Below are 26,338 nucleotides of genomic sequence, written 5' to 3' on the forward strand. Positions count from 1 at the left end.
GTGGTTGTTTTGTGTCTCTTTGTAGTTGTTTTGCATCTCTTTGTGGTCATTTTGATGTAATTGTGGATGTTGTGCATCTCTCTGTAGTCATTTTGTATCTTGTCATTTTACATCTCCAATTGTTTTGCATCTCTGTAGTCGTTTTGCATCTCTAGTTGTTTTGAATCTCTACTCGTTCTACATCTTTAGTCATTTTGCATCTCTAGTCGTTTTGCATCTCTGTAGTTATTTTGCATCTCTGCAGTCGTTTTGCATCTCTAATCATTTTGCATCTCTGTAGTCGTTTTGCATCTTTTTGTAGTTATTCAATTGACTTTCCAACAAACTAAAAAGCCAACTTCCTGTCAGGCTCTGACTGTGGTAGGGGGGACGTCCCCCTCTGGCCTTGTTGCTCCTGTATGCGGCGTCCTCAGACGGTGGACATACATCACGGCATGTGCAGACATGTCCAGACATTAAGTGATGTTGACAAAGCCCAGCTTTTCTGTTCAGTTACAGTAACATATTTCATCGCCCATTGACATGAGTGCAAGAATGAATGATGACATCGCTCTAACGACATGTGTTGTAACTTGTAACCATAGAAATGAGGACAGGATTTGCACTTAATTAGCAATGAAGGGGAGGGTGGGAGAAATAACAGCAGATGGGAGGAATGGTATATGAGGTAATGGACTTTTCAGGCCTGACAGACAGAAGCCACACACATGCCTTCGGATCTGGTTGACTGGTTATTCAAAGACAACTGTGGAAATGAAGAAACTTGTGTTTAAAGGCAGAAAACACTGATTTGGTTTTAGTTTCACCTGTGTATTGCAGTGAATACATGATCTCATCTGAGCCTGGATGAGTAATATCATCCTGAGAAGATAAATATTCCAGTCCCAGTAGGCCGCTATCCTCAGTCTAGATCCATTCTTATTTAATATTCCTCTAAGACTCAGTTTTTATCTCACAGACATAATCTCTGCCATAATCTCTTCTTGGTCTCTGTATTATCTATTAGGCTGTCTAAATTGATGTTTATTCCTCTATCCCTTTTATCAAACCCCTGTCACGACTCTGCAAATGCCTGTGGTCGCTTCCTCCTGTCATGACTGTCAGATGCGATATTATCTAGATGGAGCCAGAGCACTATCGACAGACAACAGGACAAACGCTGTGTGCAGAAGCAGCACGGACAGGCCCACCATGGTAAATGTCACCTTTAATTGGATGCCTATCGTTTAGATATCGCCCGTCAAGACCAAATAAACAGCGTGACTGCCGATGACAGGATGTGAAGCTCACTGTGTACCTGGGGGTAATAAATTCAGCCATCTCTAGTATCAGCAGCTGCTGAGGGAGGACAAATACCGAGTCAGAAGTGAACTGAAGGGCACTCCAGCTTGCTCCTTGTCTGTTTGTTTAGCTCATTAGCTCATGCTACCCATGTCACATCTAGTTCACCTTGCCACAAGCATAACGCCATAGTTGATGAGGTTTTTAGCTGAGCCGCAGAAGCAGCGGCAATAGTGCAGTTTCAGTTCAAAGTGTATTACAACTTAAAGGTGCAGCGTGGGGATCTGGTGGCATCTAGCAGTGAGGATGCAGATTGCAACCAACTGAAGCTTCTCCCGAGTGCCAAGCGTGTAGGAGAACTACGGTGGCCGGCGTGAAAACATGAATGGCCCTCTCTAGAGCCAGTTGTTGTGAGAGCGTAGCTCAATTTAACATTATCGACTCCGGCCCCAGCAGGAAAAGTTAACAGAGTGGTTTGTCCGTTCTGGGCTACTGTAGAAACATGACGGCCGGCTTCGTAAGGACCCACTCACACTTGCCAACCCTCACGATATTCCCAAGAGAATCCCGTCTTTCATTGCCCTTTCCCAGTTTCCTCCCGAGGTCACAATTCTCCCGTATTTCTCCTATTTTATGGCAATTTTTCAAACCTTTTTTTCCTTTTAGTTATCTCAACATGTTTCTGGCAGTGTACAGCGTGTATAAGCCCTATACTGGTTCCACCCAGACGACAATACAGCTACACCAAATGTCTTTCCTGGCGGAGTTGAGCTGATTGAGACACCGCAGTGTGGTTTGAACTATTAGAAGTACTGGAAGCCATTGGAAATAACAGGTTCCAGAGCGCCGCTGTCGCATTGTCTCTGAAAGGACCTTCAGTGAGTGAGAGAAGGAGAGAGAAAATGTAGAGTACTAATGAATGAATAAATGAAAACTGATGAATACTAGCCTAGTTTATACCAGAGATTCACACAAGTTCACACCAGAGAGGGGATTTATTCGGTTTTCTTTCCTGAGAATTAAAAGTAAAATCAAAAGTAGGCCTATTTAACATAGAAATGCTGTTAGGGATGCACTGATCCGACTTTTTCAGTCTAAATAGCGATACCTTGGCTTTGAGTATTGGCCGATACTGATCCAATACCAGTGTTTAATTAATAATCTGGATGCCTCACTGTGTGGAAGTGACTGGGATCATTCTTTTATGTGTAAGGCAACATCAGGCTTGACTTAAACATTGTTTTCCTAACTTTGTAAAACAAAATGTAACAAATAAATACATAGATATACATTTACAGAAACGTGGCAAAAAAAATCTTCATATTTAACAGAAATTACAACTCAGGTGTAAACCTCTTTAATGCAGCAAAAAATTGGTCAAAACTTAAACAGGAGTATATGTATAGTACATAAACATAGAATTGAAATTAATAGATCGGCCCCATTGTCACTGATACCCGATCCAGCTATTGGAGTCAGCATTGACCCGATATCTGATCCAGTATCCAGCATCCCTAAATGCTGTTGCAGTGTACTTATTATTTTGTTATTTTCATTCTTTAAAAGTCACCAGAATGCAGGAAACAAAGTCTCTGAAACTGCTTTGGTTTCTAAATCCTATCCTCCTTACTGTCTCAAGGTTGGACCCGCTCCCTATGTAGATATAAACGGCTCATTCTAATGTAACGGAAACACTACGATTCTTATTTTTTCAGGTGATTATACACTTAAGAAAACATACTTATTAATATCAGTCAAACACCAGTCAGGACATCCTTCAGGCTGTGGAGAAGGAGAAGTGAACGAAGAAGCATCCTTTCGTTTGGCACACTGACCTATTGATGTGAACCCGGTGCAGGTGAAAGATAGGTACAAACCAGATTACAGCCACACAGAGAGTCGCAGGGAGACAGATTAGTGAGCATTTGAAAGGAGAGAAGGGAGAGGATTTAGCAGGATGAGGGAGAGGAGAGGAGAGAGGATTATGGAAGCCAGAGCCTGGATCCTAAAATAATCCTCTCAGTATACTGGGCTTTATGCGCCGTGGGGCAGAGGCCAGGTTGAGCTATTAAATTGTCATTGCGTTTGTGTGCCGCTGTTTTGAACGTGCAGAAAACACTTCCGAATGTGTAATCACCGCCACCACCGCTGCTGTACATGAGGAGGTGTTTGATTTCTCCTTTAGTTTCTATCTCTCTGGCCGAACACACACACACACTGCAACAGGCGCGTTTATTCAATCTGCCTTAATCTGGAAAGCCGGTCGGGAGCTACATGACTGTATTCGAAGCTCTAAGCGCCTCCTTCTTTCCATGCTCCCTGTTCTAATTTGGGTATTGCCATGGTTACATAAGATTCGGGGTCAGGGGGTCAGTGACGTTGCAGGCGAACACCGGATGGATGTGTGGCTGCTTCGTGGCGACAGAGGGACATAATATAACCCGTGAAAGACGGCAGATGAGGATCAGGAAGGAAACCATCAGACTGACAAAACCACGTAAATGGGAGGAAGAGGAAGTTTACATGCAGGGAATATAATAAACAATCTTATTGCATTTTTCCCAGCATTGTATTTTTAGCATTCAGGAAGAAGCAGTTTTGCATTTAATGTTTTTTTTTATTTGAGCAGTGTTTGAGACGGAGGGGTTGTAGAAAACACAAGTATGTAGGAGCAATAAAGAGAGGTATGATTATACAAAAATGCACGCATAGGTGGTGCTGAAAGACAAAGAAAAGTATGAGTTGGATTTATGATTCAGGAGAAAAGCGTTCACAGTGGAAAAAGGCGGAGACTCACCACGCATGCTCGCCAGATCAACGGGAGAGGGAGGGGTGTGAAAGCTCTGTGTTGCTCCACTAACCTACTTACCATAATCTCTCTCTTCTCCTGATTTCATAACTGTGCCTGAGTTACATGATACACTCGTCATCTTACCCACGCTCGCCAATCAATTATTTTCATCGGCGCTGTCATTAATGGCTTCTGTTTGTGTCATCGGCTGTTTTGATATATGGCCGAGTCAGAGCGTGTTTCTGTTTGCGTTCAATCACACACCCACATTTCGAAGGGGAGAGACAAGAATGAAAATGCACCAGTTGAACTCTTATTAATTAAAAACATGTGCACATGCATGCATGTAGAAGCTGCATGCATGCATACATTTCTATTTTATTGTTTTAACATGAAGCATTTTGCATCATGAGATCTGTGTATAAAGCTCATCAGATTTTAAATACATTTAATATTATGTTTAATTAAGCGTTGCATTTCAAAGCTGCTTTAGAAGTTACAAATGTACCCTGGATTGCAACATTTCAGGAAGAAGGAAAACAAAACAAAACAGCGCATGCAGCACGACAACCTGTGGTCACTTAATTCCTCCACCAAGATTAGTGTTTGTTAATCCGGTGATATAATGCAGAGTTCTCCAATGTTGCATCATGCCAAAGGAAAACTGAGGACATTAAAGCTTCTCTCATAATAAATATGCATCTCTTCATGGTTGTTTTGCATCTCTGTAGTGGTTTTGCGTCTCTTCGTGGTCGTTTTGCATCTTTTTGTGGTCATTTTAGATCTCTCTAGTCGTTTTGCATCTCTTAGTGGTCGTTTTGTGTCTCTTCATGGTTGTTTTGCATGTTTTTGTGGTTGTTTTTTGTCTCTTTGTTATTGTTTTGTGTCTCTCTGTAGTTGTTTTGTGTCTCTTCATGGTTGTTTTGCATCTTTTTGTGGTTGTTCTGTGTCTCTTTGTAGTTGTTTTGTTTCTCTTCATGGTTATTTTGCATCTCTTTGGGGTCATTTCATGTTAGTTGTTTTGAGTCACTTTGTGATAATTTTTGCATTAGGACAAAACAGAAGACATAATAGCTTCTCTTATTCCACTGTTGTATGGAGGTTTCTGTCTTTATGTTGTGTTCTATGGGTACCCACGAGTCTCCCCTTTACAGACATGCCCACTTTATGATAATCACATGCAGTTTGGGGCAAGTCATAGTCAAGTCAGCACACTGACACACTGACAGCTGTTGTTGCCTGTTGGGCTTCAGTTTGCCATGTTATAATTACATTTGACATGACTGAGGTGTTATATTGACAATGACTGCAGTCAGCATGATACGTCTAAAAGGAAAATGTTGAATGTTCACTATATCGCAGCGCTATTGGACGGTGACCAAAGATGTGTTTACTTGTTTGCATAACTGTTGGCTGGGTTTTCTATATATGTTTATGTGGATGCCAACTATGCAACAGCTGAAATGTAGAAGATCACCTCACGTAGGGCTGCAACAGTGTCATGACATGTCATTATGCAATAACTGCAACTAGTATTTAAGCATATTCTTTCTCAATAAAAACAGCTGTTGTTGCCTGATGGGCTTGAGTTTGCCATGTTATGATATGAGCATATTTTTTATTCTAAATGCAGTACCGGGGAGGGTTTCTGGAAAGTATTTGTCATTGTTTGTGTTGTTAATTGATTTCCAATAATAAATATGTACATACATTTGCATAATGCAGAATATTTTTCCACTCCCATGTTGATAAGAGTATTAAATACTTGACAAATCTCCCTTTAAGGTACTTTTCGAACAGATACAAAAGGTGTAATTAACTTGCGGTAAATCGTGACTAAATATTTTAATTGATTGACTGACCTAGTTTCTTCTCATTGTGGTGATGCTTGCTGGATGCCTGGGGCTTTATGACTTTAACTACTGTAGTTACCAAGAGCTAAACAGAAACCAGCAGGAAGCAAATTATTACGGTACTTGAGATTTCGACAAGTTGTTTTCATTAATTTAAACTGTACTATTAACTAATTGGGTCAAGTTCAGGTTGTGGTTTGTAATAAGGTAATGTTAGCTCTAATTTGGTTGTTTTCTGGTAACATATCAATAATAAAGAGAGCAGCAAATCTACCATTAAGGTACATTTTGAACATAAAAGATTTGCCTTAAATTTGCGATTGATCACGATTAACTATGGACAATAATGTGATTAATCACGATTAAATATTTCATATAATTTATGATAATCACATGCCGTTTTGGTCAAGTCATAGTCAAGTCAGCACACTGACACACTGACAGCTGTTGTTGCCTGTTGGGCTGCAGTTTCTGGACAATATTTGTCATTGTTTTGTGTTGTTAATTGATTTCCAATAATAAATATATACATACATTTGCATAAAGCAAGCATAATTGTCCACTATGTTGATAAGAGTATTAAATACTTGACAAATCTCCCTTTTAGGTACATTATGAACAGATAAAATGTATTTTGAATGTAACTGTGGACAATCAAGATTAATCACGATTTAAAATAAAATAAATTAAATAAAATATTTTACAGCCCTATGAAAACCTGAAAAAAACACACATATGGCCCTTTAAGTCTGTTTAAAAATCTCCAGTCCAAGAATTTATAGTCTATATATTGAGGGTTGACATGAAGACCTCTTATTTATAATCTAAAATGTATCACAGTTCCTTTTCATTGGGTAATAGCAGGGAAGAATAATGAAACACCCGTATGGCCCTTTAAAGGGGACATATTATGCTCATTTTCAGGTTCTTACTTGTATTTTGGGTTTCTACTAGAACATGTTTACATGCTTTAATGTTTAAAAAAACCTTTATTTTCCTCATACTGTCTGCTTGGATATAGCTGTATTTATCCTCTGTCTGAAACGCTCGGTTTTAGTACATTTCAATGGAATTGCAACAGAAATGGGTTGCTAGGCAACAGCTTGGGTCCATGTTTACTTCCTGTCAGCTGATGTCATTCACATACACTGCAACCAGTAATAAACTAGGACACATTTAGAATGTTTATGTTTAAAACTGTGAAATGGTCTAAATATTGTAGATTTGCGACATCACAAATGGACAGAAATCCTGACGGCTTGTTTCAAAAGCTCAGTTTCTGAATACGGGCTGTGTGTGTATTTCTCTGTGGATTAAGTGTTCCAATACTTTTGCAGTATTTATATATAACTTAAACCTAGATGTTGATTTCTTAAAGATAGAGGTGGTGCATCCTGTTTACTCTTAATTTCATATTTAAGCATTATTTTTAGACCTTTTTTGGGGGGGCTAATGAAAGTTTTACATTTTTATATTCTAAAATGTATTGTAGTATTTTCTTAGGTATCATAAAGCAGCACTGTTTTTAGCTTTTAGGTTAAAGTTATTTGAAATTTTGAGCATTTTTAAAAGGCGAGAAACCCCACAATAAGTTGTACTACAGAAAGCTACAAATTTCTCTGTAAAAGTCTGATTTTTTTATATTAATCAGAAGACGCGTCTTATTTTTATACATTCCTTTAATGACAGATGTTAGGACCTGGACACTATTTTATTTTTTCTGCATTTTACTGCAGTCAGAGGCATTCATTTAAATCCAGTGTCAGATGAGACTTCAGTTTCTCTCTCTGTGTTTGAACAGCCATGAAAATGAACGGCATTCAAAATGAAAAACCATGAAAATGAAAAGCCATGAAAATGTCACTTTTTACAATATGGGACCTTTAAGTCTGTTTAAAAATCTCCAATCCAAGAATTTATAGCCTATATATTGAGGGTTGACATGGATACCCCTTATTTATCTATAATCTTAAGTGTATCATAGTTCCTTTTCATTGGGTAATAGTGGGGAAGAATAATGAAAAATTGCTATTTATAGTGTATGAAAACGTGCAAAAACGCCCGTATGGCTCTTTAAATCTGTTAAAAAAATCTCCTATATATTGAGGGTTGACATGAATACCTCTTGTTTATTAATAATCTTAAGTGTATCATAGTTCCTTTTCAATGGGGGAATAGTGGGGAGGAGTAACACCTGTATGGCCCTTTAAGTCTGTTTAAAAATCTCCAAGCCAAGAATTTATAGCCTATATATTGAGAGTTGTCATGAAGACCTCTTATTTATAATCTAAAATGTATCATAGTTCCTTTTCATTGGGTAATAGCAGGAAAGAATAATGAAAAATTGCAAAATTGCTGTTTATAGTGTATGAAAACATGCAAAAACACCCATTAAATCTGTTAAAAAATATAAATTGAGAGTTGTCATGACGACTTTTTGTTTATCAACAATCTAGTAGCTAGTTTTCATTGAGGAAATCATGGTGAAGAAGAATTAGGTCAACTATTGAACTAAATCATCTACCAGGAAATAAAAATGCCTTTTGTTATTAACCAGTTTCCCACGCTGGCATGATGCATGATGTCTGCTGCTCTCGAGCTGACACACTGCCACACTTTCCCACGCACGCGAGAAAGAACCTCCTTAATGCGCGTGAAGGAGGAGGAGTGATGGGAGGAGGAGTGAGGAGTGTGTGCGCGCGCGTCAGATCACGGGGCACGAGGCGGGCGGTCCGCGAGGTGAGGATCATGTGTACTAGTCCACGCGCCGAATGTTGGTTACCGTCAGTGCGCCGCAGAGCAGAGCAGAGCAGAGCAGAGCAGCTTAGAGCCGACGAGCATCACAACATAAACTCTCCAGACTGCAGCCAACAACAACTATAACTTCAAAACTCAACATTGCTTTTATCTAATATATGCTCAGTGCATGTTTTTCTTAACAAAAAGGTAGTAAATCCATGTGAGGATTTGTTTTTTGTGACAGTTTTTTGGAGCGAATAAGTGCGCATCTTGGCTTCTTCTACCTGGAGTTGCATGACTTGGAAGAGTTGACTTCTTCACCGCCATCATGAGAGGTGAGTTTGTAGAAAATGTTTGCATCTATTGTAATATCTCTTCTTATAATAACAGTCTGTCTGGTGTGTTTGTAAATAACTTTTTTTTTAGCGTCATGAAAGGCTTTGAGTCCAAAGTGCGTAGGCTGTTATAGGCTGCAGGCGCGCACTAGAATAAGCCCATTACATCACAAGAGGGAAATAATAAAAAATAATTACAGGTTGTTTTTATAGAATTGTCAGCTTGAAAGTTGTTGACACAAGCTTATTATGCACATTTCTTTTCAAAAAGTGTATTTTTTATTATTATTATAGCACAAATATTTATTTTTTTGCGAATTTACGCACATGTCTAAAGAGCTTATTTGAGCTGTAAATGGGTTTTGCGCATTTATGCATTTTTGCATTTGACGAGATGAATGCGTTGCAGCTATGTTACTTTATTTCACCGGTGACTCCAGTTATGTAAGAAGAGAGAGAGAGTGAAGGGAGGGAGTGAGCGGAGTGATTCAGAGGCTGTCAAACCGAGAGAAAATCTGCTGGCAAAGGGTTGTTCATGGTGATTAAATAGTCCCACTTTTCTATTTTTTCTCCCTTTTCCCTATTTGCTGTATTTCATTACACTTTTAGTATCACTTTTGCATGATCCCACTATTACTTTTGCAATTTTCATGTTGACATTTTTTTATTTATTTTTTTCCACTTTAGTTTTTATGCATTTTTCAAGGTTATACACATATTAACAACATATGGGCACAGTCAGACCCACAAACAAAGGGAACAGTACATACCACTCATGTTTGGGAGTTACACTTCCATTATTCCATACATTCTTATGTCATTTCCAACTCAATCAGTTGTCCTTCCTGCCGTCTTCGTCACTGTTTTGGTTGAACATTTTTTAATGTGCATCATGTTTGAATGTGCCTTAAAGCACTGATGGTGTTGGAGTGTGTTTTACAGTTATTTTATAGTCCATCAGCCGGCATGTTTTTGTTTTCAGCCTCAGCAGTATGGTGGCCAGTGAGAGGAGGTGAGAGGGGAGAGAAAGGTGCTCCATTGACCTATTTCTGTCATTGAGGATTACAGTGTGTGTGTGTGTGTGTGTGCACACGCCTGAGGGTGGAGGGCCACAGTCTGTCGTCATTACTAATGAGACAATGTTGATAATGTAAATCACTTATCATGACACAATGTTCCTCTTTAAAATATCGTAGATACGAGCTGCACTGGAGGAGACTGGTTTTAACGCACCTTGCAAGATGCATCCCGCCTTTTACTAGTTTTTCTTACAAAAAAAAACATAGTTTTTGTGGTTCTGTGACAAAGATTTTATATATGATATCTAAAAATATACTTATATTAAGATTTAACAGGTTTAGCGATGCACCGATACCGGATATCGGCACGATACTGACTCAAATAGCTGGATCTATTCAATTCAATTCTATGTTTATATACTATATACATTATATACTGACATTTTAATTCCTGTTGACCAATTTGCCCCTGAATTAAAAGGGTTTACTCAGCCTTGGCATATGGGCGCCCGCTCCACCAGGTGAACTACCAGGGCACCCAGGAAAGTGATGTTTAAGTCGAGGCTGATGTTGCCTTACACATAAAATAATGACCCCAGTCACTTCCACACAGTGAGGCATACAGATTATTAATTAAACACTGGTATCGGCCGATATCCAAAGCCCAGGTATCTGTATCGGTATCGGAACTGAAAAAATCTATGATAATGGAAAAACATCATTTTTGTGACAATGATCTTATATATGAAATCTAAAAACAAACATCTGTTTATAACTTATGCTAAGATTTTTACAGTTCTGTGGAACTGTGATGTCCAGTCAAGGCAATGCACCGATGCAACAAGCAGGATATGAGCACAGCAAGCCAACATGTAACCACGGAGCACAGCAGGGTTCAGTTAAGCTCAGTTTCCTCTGCCGGCTACGGTTACTTACATCAACCAGAGTGTGTCACTCCAGTCAAGCACGGCTTGTCAATCTGATTTTGTAAAAAAAAAAAAAAAAAAAAACGCAACATTATTCATCATGCCCAATTGAATTGAGAAAACAAGTTACGTAAGAGTGTGAATCTCAAGATCCCGTGAGTCGCCTGACGGATTGCAAACAATGCTGAGAGTGATTCTCGTAAACTGTCCCACAAACAGGTTAGGCAGGTATGATGTCACACGATGAAACAGACAAACTTCAATGAAGCATTTTATGCCTCAGTGGATTAACGTTGTGCAGAGTCGTATAATACCGTTAGCTCAGGATCAAAGGTACGACGGCAGTAAAGAGGAAAGGGCGCTCTCTGCTCTCCCAACTCCACCGCTGTGCTGAGCTCAGCCTCAAAGCCACTATCTGTTGCAGCCTTAGGGAAGTTCACAGCGAGCTACAGTATGTGTCAAGGTGCCCTTTCTCTCTGACAACTGCACGCTAAAGATTCCTGTCCCCCTCTATCTAAAGCTTTAACTCTTCACCCCGACTGCATGTTAGTGTGCAAGGAACATGTTAGGTAACATTAGCTCGGTGCCTTTTTTTATTTTTTGCATATTTTGACTACAAGGGAGACAGTTCATTTTGCAGCATGATTACATAGAAATAATATTTTTCTTTGCAGTATCTTAAGTCCTTTTGGAGGATAAGTGACATCTAAACATGAGATTATAATTCAAGGAGACTGTGATTGCTGCAGCATCGTCCTAAATTTGTCCCTGCGGTTTTAGAGCAGAGTGCAAAATTACACGCTGTGAACCGAATTCCTCAGTCTGGTTTTGCTTGTGTTGCAGAGGCCCACTTGGGTTGTTTTAGCTTGGAGCTGCTGGATCAAGTGAATGCACTTTATCTCCTCTGATCAATGGTGAGGGATTACAGAGGCACAGAGTGTGAAGCCGGGTGTACCTTGGCAGGCTTAGCGTTGTTGTTCACCATGTGAATGTTTACCAAAGTAGGGATGCAACGACTTGTCGGCTGAACATCGTTATCGGACGATTTGCGCCTCGTTGACTGCAAATAAGATGACATCCCCCGATGTTTATGTGTTGTGTTGCATTCATTTTGTGCCAGCTAAATGTTGTGTTGTTAGCCGCTGTTTAATTACATTTAATTAGGGCCAACAGCTGTACTACTGACCTAATTTTTAGGATGTGTGCACATAGAAATACAATTAATATTCTCTTCCTCAAGACTGTCGGGAAAGTAATTATACTTCTTAAATGATGCCAAGTGTGTCACAGAAGATGAAAGGAAATATTTGCACTTATAATGCACACATTTTTATAAAACACTTGTTACTCTACAGCTCTAAAAACCCATCAGGAAGATGCACAGTTAAGACGAGCGATGTGTCTCTGTGTACACTAATACCTCTCCTTTCCACTACTGTTGCATCTGCTGAGTAATTACCTAAGACATGCAGTGCATTTTTAAAGAGTTTGGGGTTAGTGTCAGGCCATATTATACTATCTGCGTTCTCTAGATAGGTCATAGGGAGGAGAAGAAGAAGACTCATTACTGGTCACTTACAGTATAGAAAACACGTGGTGGTTGAGGCCCTGTATTGGGAGACATGTAGAAAGAGAGAACTTCCAACTTTGACTGTGCAAACCCTCTCTGGGTGGTTATCTAACTTTACAGTGTGTTACACAATACAGCATATATGCTCTTTCTTCCCCATAGAGGCCCCGGCAGCCCCCTTTTCTGAGTGTAGGTCAAGTATACAGTATGGCATGTAAATGTAAAGCGCAAGGTAAATAGGGCCTTGGACCCTGTTTGATTAGCTGGGATGAGAGAGCAAAGTCTCCATAGCAGAGGTATTACAGCACCGATGAAGAAGAAGAAGTGCTGACCAACAGACACACTGACTCAGAAAGGACTTTTAAATCAACACATCCATATGTGGAAAGATGCTTTTCTGCAACGAGGTTCTAGAAAATACTAATTATGATAGGAGGGATTTTCAAGCGTTGGAGTAACAGGTACTGCACACCAAAGCTCCTATGAGGTGTAATTAAATTAACATATACAGTATACTAGATGTTCTTTAAGCTCCTTTTAAACTTCAAAGCTATGCAGTTGAATTATATAATTCATCATCATGCATCATGCCAAAGAGGACGGCGACTTCACCAAGGCAAACGTGGAGAAAAAAAAGGACGATCCGCACCATCAAATGTTGGAAACAGCATTCCAGCTAGAGTTGTTCCGATACCAGTATCAGAAATGCGTCCGATACCGCCCAAAATTCGGGATCGGGTATCACCGATTACACCAGCCTATTCACCGATTCGATGCCATAATTTACTAACCCTTCGCTGCTCCGAAAGCCATAACTGTGCTGTCATACTGAATATATCATGATTGCAACTGGCAACTACTGTTTCAGAGCAGAGAAGAAGAACTGATTGCAGGTAGTTTGTCACGCGACGATAGCAAACAACAACAGTGCGGTGCTAATGGAGAGTGTAACGGTAACGGCAAAGAGTTTAGAAGCAAAGAGACAGTCGCTGCCGCCATACTTTCTTTGTTAACGGTAGTCAGAGCGAGAAAAATGTCAACCCTTTGACAGTATTTCACAGTGGAAAATCCAACTAGTAAAACGGCGATATGTGTCGCATGTGGGGTGTTGCCAATTTCAACACCAGCACTCTTATAAAACATTTGAAGATGCATCACGGGAAAGGACAGAGAAGGACGAACCGCACCAGCAAACGTCGCATTCCAACAACAAGATAAATTCCAGAAAAAGATAACCAAGAAGCGACGAAGTTATTGTATCTATCACACTGGTATCGGATCGGAACATCTCTAACCGTACGGGTGTTTTTCTAGGTTTTTGTGAGTACGTGCCGTCTTAGAAACAAGGAAATGCTGTAAACGAACTCTGATGAGAATAAAGAAACTCTTGTTCAAGCCTGTGCTGCTACACAACATAAAATATTGATGGTCACGGAGTGTTTTAGTTGTCAGAGACCCGTCTAATAATCTGCACACTCTTATTTACACTAAACCGTGTACACTTCTGCGCCGAGCCGTGATTTGTGCAACATTTTATTTGCCAATACGGCAGAAGGAATCTCTGGGCAGCCAACTGCACCGGAGTAAAAATAGATTTATGGTGTAGCTCAAACACAGCTGAAATTTCACTCAAATACTTGACATGCTGCAACAAGTTGAGAGCTACTATTAGCTGCCCCTGCTGCAGCGTACTGTACTGGATGTGTTAGGAAATATTTCCAGATGTTGCGTAAGTTGTAAAAGGGGCAACTGGTCATCCACCTCTCGGTTATCAAACCTTGCATTGTTTTCCTTCTAAAGCACCCTCCCTTAGCTCAAACCTGAGTCAGCTTTCCACCTTGAAACCCGCAAGGAACCCAGATTGTGTTTCTTCCTTGTGCGGCTGCCACCAACAAGCGCCACCCCCCACCCCCCTTTTCTGCTGAATGAGAAACTGTGTCAGTGGAGCAGCTCCTGCTCTCCGGGCCTGACGGTGCAGCTCAGCTGACTGGCAGGTGAGGCGGCGAGTCGCGGGCAAAGCCGCTCACTCAGCGGCCAATGGTTAGCGCGGGAGGGCCGGGGAGGATCGTCACTCCGTTGCCACGACAACCACCTTTGAATGAGTGTGTTCGTGGAATGCAGCCAGACGGCGGTTATATAACAGACTGAAGGGCGGGGGTGAGGCTCTGGAGGGGGGAGCGCTAAAGGGAGCAGTAGAAAGGGATTTTTTTTCCATTCGCTTTATTTATTTATATCCCTCAGTTGCACTGGCCAGCAGGAAACACTCAAATATGTCACCTGCACTGCACAGAAACTCTCTGTGGAGGGCAAATGTTTCCTAAATTCTGACTTTCAGGTTTTCACTAACCGCTTTTGCTTTGCCTCTTTATTTGTGTGACGCATATCTCTCCCCACACAGAGTGACTCATGTGATTGGTCGGTCGTGAGCAGTTTATCAAAGAGCCTTTTAGAAAACAGCAATTTTCTGGAGAGCTGTGATGGCCGGTTAAAGCCGTGGCTGCGATTTACAGGTTACCTAATACCCCCTGTGATCCAGCAAAAGTGGTTTAGGGATTGTTTGGCACACCCTGCCGCCCGAGCCAAATCAAATCTTGCACTCAATCTGCACCGTACCAGTCGGTCGCAGTTGTTTTGTGGGTTACAATTGTACGCCTCGGAGGGTTCAGAACAGCAGTATGCCTTTGTTAACCTGCTGACATTTTGTACATCCTGGAGGAGGAGCGACGTAGAGAGAGAGAGCGAGAGAGTGAGAGAGACGTGAAACTTTATAACCTCGGGCCTCAGCTAATGCAATTGACCTGCTATTCTGGGCTTGAGGAGGCCCAGCTACTTAGATAAACAACATAATGAAAAGAACAGGCTGTTCCTGAGTAAGAAGGCTCAGGCTCCCACAATGAACTCAAGGTGTATATAATGTATAGGCAGATACACTCTGGTCTTCTCTTGTTTCTTCACAGTCCTGTGATAACATCTTTATTAGTAGGGTTATCGTTAGTGTCATCAAACAAAGAAATCCTTTGTCGACTAATCGATTAGTTGGTTTAATCAACAGATCTGTGAAGTTTCTCCACAAAGAATCACACAAAAGCACCACTTTAAATCTTGTGTTTACCAGAGATGTGCTCATTAAGTTCCTTGGAAAAAAGTATAAAAAAATGTTGAATGTCCACTATATCTCAGCGCTATTGGACGGTGACCAAAGATGTGTTTACTTGTTTGCGTAACTGTTGGCTGGGTTTTCTATATATGTTTGTGGAGATGCCAACTATGCAACAGCTGAAATGTAGAAGATCACCTCACGTAGGGCTGCAACAGTGTCATGACATGTCATTATGCAATAACTGCAACTAGTATTTAAGCATATTTTTTCTCAATAAAAACAGCTGTTGTTGCCTGTTGGGCTTGAGTTTGCCATGTTATGATTTGAGCATATTATTTTATGCTAACTGCAGTACCTTTCTGGACAATATTTGTCATTGATTTGTGTTGTTAATTGAGTTCCAATAATTCATATATACATACATTTGCAAAAAGCAAACATATTTGCCCACTTTCATGTTGATAATAGTATTAAATACTTGACAAATCTCCCTTTAAGGTACTTTTTGAACATGCAATTAATCGCGATTAACTTTTTCAATCGATTGATAGCCCTAATTTTTTACCATTTCACTGATGTTTTTTCCTTCTTCATCTCTCTACAGCTCAAATAGAGGTGATTCCGTGTAAAATCTGTGGGGACAAATCATCAGGGATTCACTATGGTGTCATTACCTGTGAAGGCTGCAAGGTGAGCTATCATACCATCTCCCTCAAAAGTAGCTTTAATGTGTTGTTATCACTATTCAAGCATTCAGATGCTCACAATGTTTATTCACATTTTGTGTGTCTTTTTGTGTGTAGGGTTTCTTCAGACGCAGCCAGCAGAACAACGCTATGTACTCCTGCTCACGACAGAGGAACTGTTTAATAGACCGGACCAACCGTAACCGTTGTCAGCACTGCAGGCTGCAGAAGTGTCTCGCCCTGGGCATGAGCCGCGATGGTGAGTTCAGCTGCTCGATCTATATTTAATTAACTCCAAGTTTCCACCTTCCACTTTTTTGCTTATCACGTTGAATGAGTCGTATTTCACTTAGCCCATACCTTCCTGAATGTTTAATTTTTTGTCTTCCTGTTGCAGCGGTCAAGTTCGGGCGAATGTCCAAAAAGCAGCGCGACAGCCTGTATGCAGAGGTCCAGAAGCACCAGCAGTCCCAGGAGTGCGCGGCGCTCGGCATCCGCGAGGACAACAGCAACATGGTCGACCACAGCCGCAACTACAGAAGAGGCTCCACAGTCGCGCTCAGCGACCTGGACGACATCAGCATGCTGCCAGAGGGCCTGCTCTTCGACCTGCCGCTGACCCCGGAGGACGGAGGCGGAGACTACTGTAACCTGGACATGCTGGGCGGCAGCGCGGGCAGCAGCTCGTCCTCTCAGAGCTCACCAGAACAGACCAACTTGGACTTTCTAGACGGCAACCACAGCATCAAGCACGAGTACCAGCTGTTGCACGACTCCGGACTCTTCTCACACGCGATCCTCAACCCGCTGCCCGAGGGCTGCTCCCTGCTTGACATAGGTCAGTAGAAATCCTGTAATGCTGTTGTGTGTTTGAACCTTAAATCTTTCTTAAAGACAACAATAATCTCATTGCAAAAAAACGTTCCCTCTGTTCAGATCGTATAACTCAGAGTGTGCTGAAGTCCCACATCGAGACGAGCCAGTACAGCACAGACGAGCTGAAGCGAATGGCGTGGACCATGTACAGCCCAGAAGAGACACGCTCATACCAGACCAAGGTAGATATATGACACATGTATTACACATGTTTTCTCTAAATGTCTGCATTATCAAGGATGAAACAAAAGCCGACAGATTAATCAGACTGAATCTAAAGTTGCCCATAAAACATGATTTCATATCGCTGTAGTTTGGCTCATCATGCTGTGTTTTCTAATCTTGCACAAAGACCAACTGTAAAACTTCTAGAAGGATGTTTCCTAAAACAAATAGAAGTGTTCCCTTCTTATCACCGTAGTTGATTCTTACTGTCGGGGTTTGTAAATCCAAACATTTATTATCACACATCTCCTACTGGGCTTTTTGTCTCACTTGTCAAGGTTTTAGCCTTTCAAACAAATATTATCAAACATACTGCAGGTCAGGGCGTCTTTATGGGGAATCCACTCAACCACAGTCTAGATAAGCACAGAGTCAACAGTGAAATGGAGTATTGCAATCCTCATTAATGAATCCCTTTCTCTCTGCTCTCTCTTCCAGTCAGCTGAGGTGATGTGGCAACAATGTGCCATTCACATCACCAACGCAATCCAGTACGTGGTAGAGTTTGCCAAGCGCATCACTGGCTTCATGGACCTCTGTCAGAACGACCAGATCATCCTCCTCAAAGCAGGTCAGTGCATGACACCAGTACACACACACACACACACACACACACACACACACACACACACACACACACACACACACAAGTATAAAACATGATATGTCCCTTATAAATTAAAAAGAAAATACCACTAATTTGTGAGGGAAATGTATTTATTTTTTTGACTGTAACGCCACGGTCGGGTTTACATTGGAGTTAGTTGAAAACCCGGTTCGTCACATACTAATGGGTGTCTCGGCGCGTCTGTCTCCGATGCCGACGGGCTCTTACCAAACGGCGGTATTTGACGAGTTAGGAGTGAGAACGGGTTGGTTTTTACATCATATGTGCCCCCCAGCAAGACGGCTAGCCTGCAGTCTGTTTGTTTATTACTTTGCAAACTTTTAGCCGAGACAAAGTCAGCTGTTGTCGTATGAACAGCGGTAGCGGAGTTCAAACATCACATGCGAGCAGAGTGACTTAGAAAAAGGTGCTTCTGAAGAACGGCTGACCTTGTTTTCGATCACGTTGCTTCTTCCACGCTACGCCAGTAATTTATGGGAGGCCTTCTGTGTCATCTTCAGGTGTTGGAAATTTTTAAAAAGATTTTCAGTGACAACTCAAACAGCAAATCATTCCGGCTAATAGCTTAATTGGCTGTGAACGGTAGCTAAAGTATGAGGAAGATGCACGCACACAAGGCGTTTAATTATGCGTCAATCAGAAATGTTGAAAATTTTTAAAAGATGCAACGTGTCCACAACCAAACATGATCTGAGTAGCACGTGATGGGTGGATGGGCAACGTGATTGCAAATGTAGGTTAACAATTAGAAGTTATAAATAACTTGTAATTAAACAGTATCATTACCATAAGTGGGTCACATACCATGGCTTTTTCTTTGTGATGTGTGACTCAGTGACTTAATTGACCATGTGCATTTTTCTGCCTTGATGATGTTAATCACCTCCTTCATTGCGCACGTGAGGTTTACCTCATTCATAGCTTTCCCAGGAAATAATAAAATATCTGGGTCAGTAAAGAAGGTTTCACATTACAGCTGCAATGATTACTCATTCAGTTGTCAACTATTAAATTAATCTCCAACTATTTTGATAATCGAATAATCGGTTTGAGTACGTTTTTAAGAAATACAAGTCAAAATTCTCTGATTCCAGCTTCTTAAATGTGAATATTTCCTGGTTTATTTCCTCCTCTGTGACACTAAAGATTTGTATAACCATGACAGGGCAGATTTAACCAACATTTGTTTAAGAAATATGAGGCCTTCTTCTTACAACTTAGAAATTATGGATGTATTATATGATTAATGTAATTTATTTTCCAAGTGTTGAATATTGAAAGAAGCACACTCTGTTATTGTCAGAGGAGTTTGTTTCCTTTTTGTGGAAGGTATTTTTCATGATTGAATTTTGGATTGAATTTAATGTTTTTTTCTGTATTTTGTTTCTTTTGTGTGTCTACAGGCTGCATGGATGTCCTTCTGATCCGTATGTGTCGGGCCTATAACCCCATCAACAACACGTTGCTCTTTGACGGAAAGTTTGCCACTGCTCATCTTTTCAAAGCTCTCGGTGAGTCAACACTTCTCTTTCTCTCTTTTACGGGATGAATGGAGGAGCAGGGGATTTTAGGTCGATATTTTTTAATGTGTCATGATGATGATGATGATGATGATGATGATGCTAACTTTCCTCCTTCCTTCTAGGATGTGACGACCTTGTCAACTCCGTGTTTGACTTGGCTAAAAGCCTGAGCCGTACCCAGATGTCAGAGGAAGAGATGGCTCTCTTCAGTGCTGCTGTGCTTCTCTCACCGGGTGAGATATTAGATATTTCTTTTATGAAATTAAAGTTTTTTGTATTTCAAGTTTTCAACAACACCAAACATCATAGAAAACCCAACAACACAATCTCTAAACAACGCAAGACAAAAAAAAAGATAAATAAAACAAAACAGGTTTGGATTGGCCAAACTAAAAAATAAAAGTAAATATATAATAAAAAAAATAACAAATAAATCGAGATTATATTTCTTGAACTAAATGGATTCATACCCACTGTCATACATTTAGTCTATTAAAAGCTCGTGGCTTGTGTTGCAGTTTGATGAGAAAAACAGAAACGTTTGCCAGCGCTGCTAAAAGTTGCTGCACAAGTTTGACGCTTAGCGGCTGACTCAATAGACGTGGCATTTGCCAATTGACTACAAAAGAATGCTAATTACCATTAATTAGATGATGTGAGTTGTTTACCGGCTACAGACGTAGTTAATGATAAACCTGTATTACAGGTAAACAAAATACCAGAGCATGACGTCTTTAAAAATGACAAAACATCATTCCTTCATTTTCAGATTTACAGCGTCAAAATACTATAGGCAGGAAATGACAGGATAATTATGCGATGTGATTTAATTATAACTTGAAGACCTCCAAATAAAAGCTTTTTTAGGATGCTAATAAAAAGACAATGTGGTTTTACTTTCAACCTATTTTCTTAGTGGCCTCATTCAGATTGCATTATCCATCCATTTATGTCAAAAAAACATCTTTTGAGAAGCAAAATGTCATAAATAAAAAGTCCTATCGAGACATCCTAAACATAAAAGAGATTTCTTCTCCTTCTGTTTTCTTCTGCTGTGACAGATTTTTAATGCACTTACATTTTTTAAATTCATAACACACCTACATCAGCAATGCTGCGCCTATAGTGACACTTAAATACCGGCGCCAACATGATAATGACTTAATGCCAGAGTGAAACTCCCTAATTGATCGCTCCCATGCTTTTGCACATTAAAGCTGCAATGTTTGTGTAATTGGCTTGACTGATGGCTTTACAGCCTGCCATTAATTTCAGTTCATCACAGTAAAGAATGAAAAGCAACTCACGCAGAGTTGAAAGAACTAGCTTGTCACTGCAGTGGCAGCCAGCTGTTAAATCTTTGATGTCGCAGAGTCGTAAGAGTCCCTGCTGACGACTGCATTACCGTGCAATGTTAATATAACGTTGACATGACAAAAAACGGCATTATGATAAATCACTTATCTCAGACAAGTTTCATGTCCCTGCAAACTCATTTCCATTGTGTTGTGAAGCCAACAGCTGCAGTTATGTAAAGAGTCAGATGATAATCTGCACATATAATGCTCAGTACATTTTGTATTCTTCTTTGTGCACTGTAAACCTCACCAGGTGTACAACAACAACAACACCACTAATGAAACCGTCTTGTCACTCTAATTTCCCTCAGACCGACCCTGGCTGACAGATGTTCAGAAGATCCAGAAGTTGCAAGAGAAAGTCTACGTGGCTCTGCAGCGCTGCCTACAAAAAGAGGGAGCGTCAGAAGAGAAGCTAGCAAAGGTACAAAGCCTGCTGCATTCAGCCCTGATCACACAGAGCGCTTTTTATTTGACAAGTTACCAGGCAACCACCAAATGAGAGCTAACGTTACCTTATTACAGACCAAGACCTGTTCTTGACCCAATTAGTTAATAGTACAGTTTAAATTAATGAAAACAACTTTCTGATTTTAACGTTTTCTTGCTCTTCTGTATTTCCCCTTCTAGATGGTGTCTAAGCTTCCCACAATGAAGTCCATTTGCAACCTTCACATTGACAAACTGGAGTTTTTCCGCCTGGTCCACCCTGAGACGGCGTACACCTTCCCTCCTCTGTACAGGGAGGTGTTCGGAAGTGAACTCAGCTTCCCCGACTCCACGGAGGGCTAACACCGCCGCTCAGCTAAATAGCGGGATTTAAATGGAGGACATTGAGGTGTGGGGGGGGGGGGAGATAAAACACAAGAAATGTGGCAAAACTAACCAGCAGCTCAATGACAATCCTGCATGCTACACGTTAGGACACACTCCTCTCGCCTATGAGCTCCCGACCCTGTGGAGTAGCTCACACTGCCCTGCAAGCCAGTCCACTCAGCTTCATCGTAACACTACAGGAACTGCTGCTGGCTACTCAGTGCATGTTACCTCTTTTTTTAGGGACTTATTAAAGAATCATTTGTATTCTCAAAAATATTTTTCTATGAGAAGACCTCTCATCAAGCTGAATTTGACTTTCACCATTCTCAAAGTAAGCTATTGTTGAATGTATTCCCCTTTTTCCCCCTTTTACCGTTTCTGCACAGCCCTTCGGCTCGATCTATAGAATGTACATACTCGCACACGTTGTGGAGGTTTGCAGTAATTATGCCTGTTTCACTTTCTAGTTAAGTTTATTATCTCATTCATTTTCGGTAGCGCCCGTATTTTGCAGTTTTGTAACGTACGAACAAACTGTTTAAAGGGACCATGATCAAACTCACAAACAGACAGGGTTTTTAAACCATGTGACTCGAGGGTAACCTCTGAGCATGCGGAGCACAAAACAAGCACTTATCTTTGTAGGTATTTTTACTAGCACACCCACAGACACTGATGTAAGTGAGCTCTTTTTTTTATGCAATCGCTGACCTCAGCCCTAATACCTTTTCCCCTTTGAAAATGCCACTTAGAGAGAGAGTGAGAAAGGTATTTTGAAAGTATTTTCAGATGCTCCTTTTATATATATATATATATATATATATATATATATATAAATAATAACACTTATATTATCATGTAAGATAAGAGCAGTTCATCCCGAGTGAGGAGGAGGAGGAGGGTGATGTGCTCAGGACTCTCGAACAGATACTGCCTGCCCAAACTTTGGGTTTCTGGGATGGAAAGACTTTTGCTGAAAACGGATGATTAGCACTTATTGTTAGAATCTGAACTCTTGGCACAAGACTTTACGGGTTCGCACTCAGACTGCCATCTGTGAAGCTTCTGTTGAAACCAGTCAGAAGTACGAGATACGCCCTCCCCGCTGTCGATAAGCTGTATGAACAAGGTGGCGGGCCAGCCAACTGCTGCGGGGTCATGTGCTCTCCGTACGTTGAACCTCCTCCTCCGCAGAAGAGTGCCATCGCCCAAAAACCTCCAGCGCCGTCTCAACCAGCACATGCAAAAGACTTTGGGAGAAAAAGAAAATGAGACGTGGTTGGACGAAGGGTCGAAGACTGGAGAGTGGACTTGTGGGTGATGGTGTTATTTAAGCTCCTCGGACGTCAGTTGGAGGAGATTTTACTGTCTGCGGCACCTCTCGCTGCTTCGGGGTTTGATGGCCGACTGCGCTGTCGCAGGAAGCCAAGGTGTTCTGATTTGGAGATCCTCTGTTCCTTCCCCTCCCCCACTCCCTTACTACCTCACCCTCTTCAAACACTACATGGCACAGCAAAGGGTTGACAGAGCCGTCAGCTACCCCCCTGAGTTAATATTTCTGCGTACAGGATAGAGAGCTTCTTCAAAAAATACAACAATTAGTGGTGCAATTTGAAGGCCATTGACTAAACTTTCCTAAAACATCTTGTATCAGAAGTAGGGCTGTCAAAGTTAACACAAACAAATTTGTTTTAATCTTTAATTCTTTAACACAATCTTCTGAATGTACCAACCATGTCATACCAGCTTGTCGTGAAGGAGGCTAAATAACGCTACGAATTCACGCTAAATTTTGGCGAGGAAAAACTGGCATGGCCATTGACATCTGACCTCAAGATATGTGAATGAAAATGGGTTATATGGGTACCCACGAGTCTCCCCTTTACAGGATATTTGAATCGTTTGACAGCCTTAATCAGAAGACTAAAACTACTGGATCTACGTATACTGACTGCTTCTCTGTCATTTGAGAGCAGTTCATGCCTTCAGGTCCAGGAAGCCCTACTTAGGATACAGATCTATCCGAAGCAAAGTCTCTGGAGACACCAGGGTGCGTCCACTAGAAACCTTTTTTTCCTTCAGAGTAGGGGGACATATTGGATTTCTGTATACGCGCCATTCTACCTAAAGAAGCTACTAGAAAAGAAAAGCTGTAATCGATGCTGTTTTTATTTTACGACGACAATCACACGACACATGTTGGATGTCTATTTAATAGCCTGGTTTGCTTTTGCACTGCTGGGACAGTGCTGTTCGCCATACGTTATCTCACATAGCATGAAAGGGGGTATTACCCTTTTTCTGGGTACGTACTGTAAGACAGTGGCATGGTGGGATTGTGCAATAATGTCTTTCCCATTGTAATCGCACTCCAGCACAGTTGACCTCGCAGCACGACAAATGTTGTTTAAGAATATAAATGTACCAAATACCAACCACTACACAGATCAGCTGACACGTACAGATTGTAATACTTTGTGTGTGGAGAATGTGCTGCTTCTTTGAGAGGATTCAGTGTAGTTATTCGCAGGTCTGAAAGCTGTCCAGGGGGGCAGCGCTGAAGATCTTGCACTTGCATTTTCCGTTTTAGAGTTACTCAGGGAGATAGCTGGGCTCTCTGTCCTACAGTGTCTGCAGTTAGTCTAGCTAGCAAGACACCTTGCACCAACATAGAAGACCTTAAAACCTTGATCACTGTGTACAGTACATGTTCTTGTGAATGTTTTATTTCAGAAGTATCAAAGATTTTACCCCTGTCTAATATCATTATTGCAATTTTTATTTTTATTTTTTTGAGTTTGAGTCATAGATGAAATAGGATATTAAAAATATAGTAAAATAAATATAAAAGATGGAATATAATCTCTGAATTTTGTGTTGGTTTTGTTGTGATCTTCTGTTTCTTAATTTTTATCCCTGCGTGTTTATTTTTCTCATCAGTCTAGTGTCCTTTTTGTCTTGGAGAGATGTAATTCTATTTTTTTAAAGAGCGTTTTTAAAGATGTCTCCCTACAAGTTTCTCTTTTGTCATGATCCTTCTGTTTATATGTTCACTCTATTTTAAGATTATTATTATTATTATTAAATCAATATAGATTTTAATAAGAAATAATTTATGATATGTTATGGATATAAAGCCTAAGAGGTTTTAACACAGTAAAGTGTTATTGCACAATGGTGATACAATATGTGGATTTAAGAATGTAATAAAAGTCTTTTTACAATTAAATGAAAAACGTGTTGTGGATTTACTTTATGTTTCGTAACAGTGATTGCACCCAAAATGATCTGCACACATGAACCATTTAAATTAAATACCCACGTGAAATAATACCTTCATCACAATTTCATTTGACACATGTTTCTTTTCTTTAAATACATTATATTAGTATTGGTTTATTTATTTACTACCTTTCAGGCTTCTTATTTTGTCAGATAATACATACAGACAAGGAAAAAATGAATTCAAATAATTAACAATTAAATTAAATTGACATGAAAGGGCAATTTTACAACTAAATAAAAAAGATGATTAAAAAAAGATAAATATAAAATAGTATTTTCTGACTAAGTCAAGGTTCAAGGCTCTATATTTGTCATTTGTCAGTCAATTCCAGCAAAGTAGACATTGGCAATGAAAATCTTTGGTCTCAGGTTCCTTCAACAATGCTCATAAAATATGTATATATATAAAAGGATAAATCACACAAGTAAAAGTAAAAGCAAAATGATAAGCTAAGACATAAAATAGTGCAGTTAAAATAAATATAAACATAAGTAAAGATAAAACAGTAATGTAAATTTGTAATTAATTTGTATTTCAGATGGGAAAACTGAATGTTAACGGGATGTATTATGTATATGCATGATGAGAAGTATTATATGTACACAGAGGTGTAAACAGGAATGTAGTATGTAATAATGAGAAGTACTAAATATATATATATATATATATATAAATGTGTAAACAGTTATGGAATATAGAATAATGAGAAGTACTATAAATATATATACATATGTGTAAACATTAATGTAGTATGTAATAATGAGAAGGACTTAAGTATTATGTATTAGGTGTAAACAAGCTGTAGTAACTATATATATATATATATATATATTATATAACAGTTTGTTACATAAAGCAGAGTGAAGGACACCCTGTGTTGTGAACATGTAGTGCATTATTACCACCTAGTGGTAGATAATAGATGTTCAGAGACTCAACCGTGTGCTTGACTAAGTTTTTATTCCCAGTAACATAATTTAATGTATTCACAGTCGATGGGAGGCTGTGAAACAATCATTCTCCCCTCTCTGTAGTTACAGTGTGTGACATCCTCCCCAATCACAAAAAAACACACATTTTTACTCCATATCATCATATCAAGTCACATAATTTTTGAGCTTTTGAAGTATCCACCTCTGAGACTTCTGCTGCCACTCCGGTATAATTAATGGACCTCACTGTCAGTCTGATGTTGTCAGATAAGGCGGCCAGCTGCCCCCAGAGGCTCCAGGCTCACTGTGTGTCAAGTGGTTTGCGCTGATTTAATTAAAAATTAGTTTGAGGATATGAATGACTAAAACACAATATAACCTGACATGATAA

The 26,338-nt window shown here is 40.1% G+C and overlaps 1 protein-coding gene across 1 annotated transcript; it reads left to right on the forward strand.

The window, feature by feature from the left end:
- The first annotated feature begins 8,696 nt into the window (after positions 1 to 8,696).
- rorca (RAR-related orphan receptor C a) lies at positions 8,697 to 24,958 on the forward strand. The gene is made up of 10 exons (XM_037770264.1): positions 8,697 to 8,999; positions 16,219 to 16,304; positions 16,418 to 16,559; positions 16,698 to 17,138; positions 17,237 to 17,358; positions 17,840 to 17,972; positions 19,433 to 19,540; positions 19,675 to 19,785; positions 21,222 to 21,334; positions 21,541 to 24,958. The coding sequence occupies exons 1-10, from the start codon at positions 8,993 to 8,995 to the stop codon at positions 21,700 to 21,702; spliced, it is 1,425 nt and encodes a 474-aa protein (XP_037626192.1). The 5' UTR covers positions 8,697 to 8,992; the 3' UTR covers positions 21,703 to 24,958.
- The last annotated feature ends 1,380 nt before the right edge of the window (positions 24,959 to 26,338 follow it).

The sequence above is a fragment of the Sebastes umbrosus genome, chromosome 5 (assembly GCF_015220745.1).
Source record: "Sebastes umbrosus isolate fSebUmb1 chromosome 5, fSebUmb1.pri, whole genome shotgun sequence".
NCBI classification, from domain to species: domain Eukaryota; kingdom Metazoa; phylum Chordata; class Actinopteri; order Perciformes; family Sebastidae; genus Sebastes; species Sebastes umbrosus.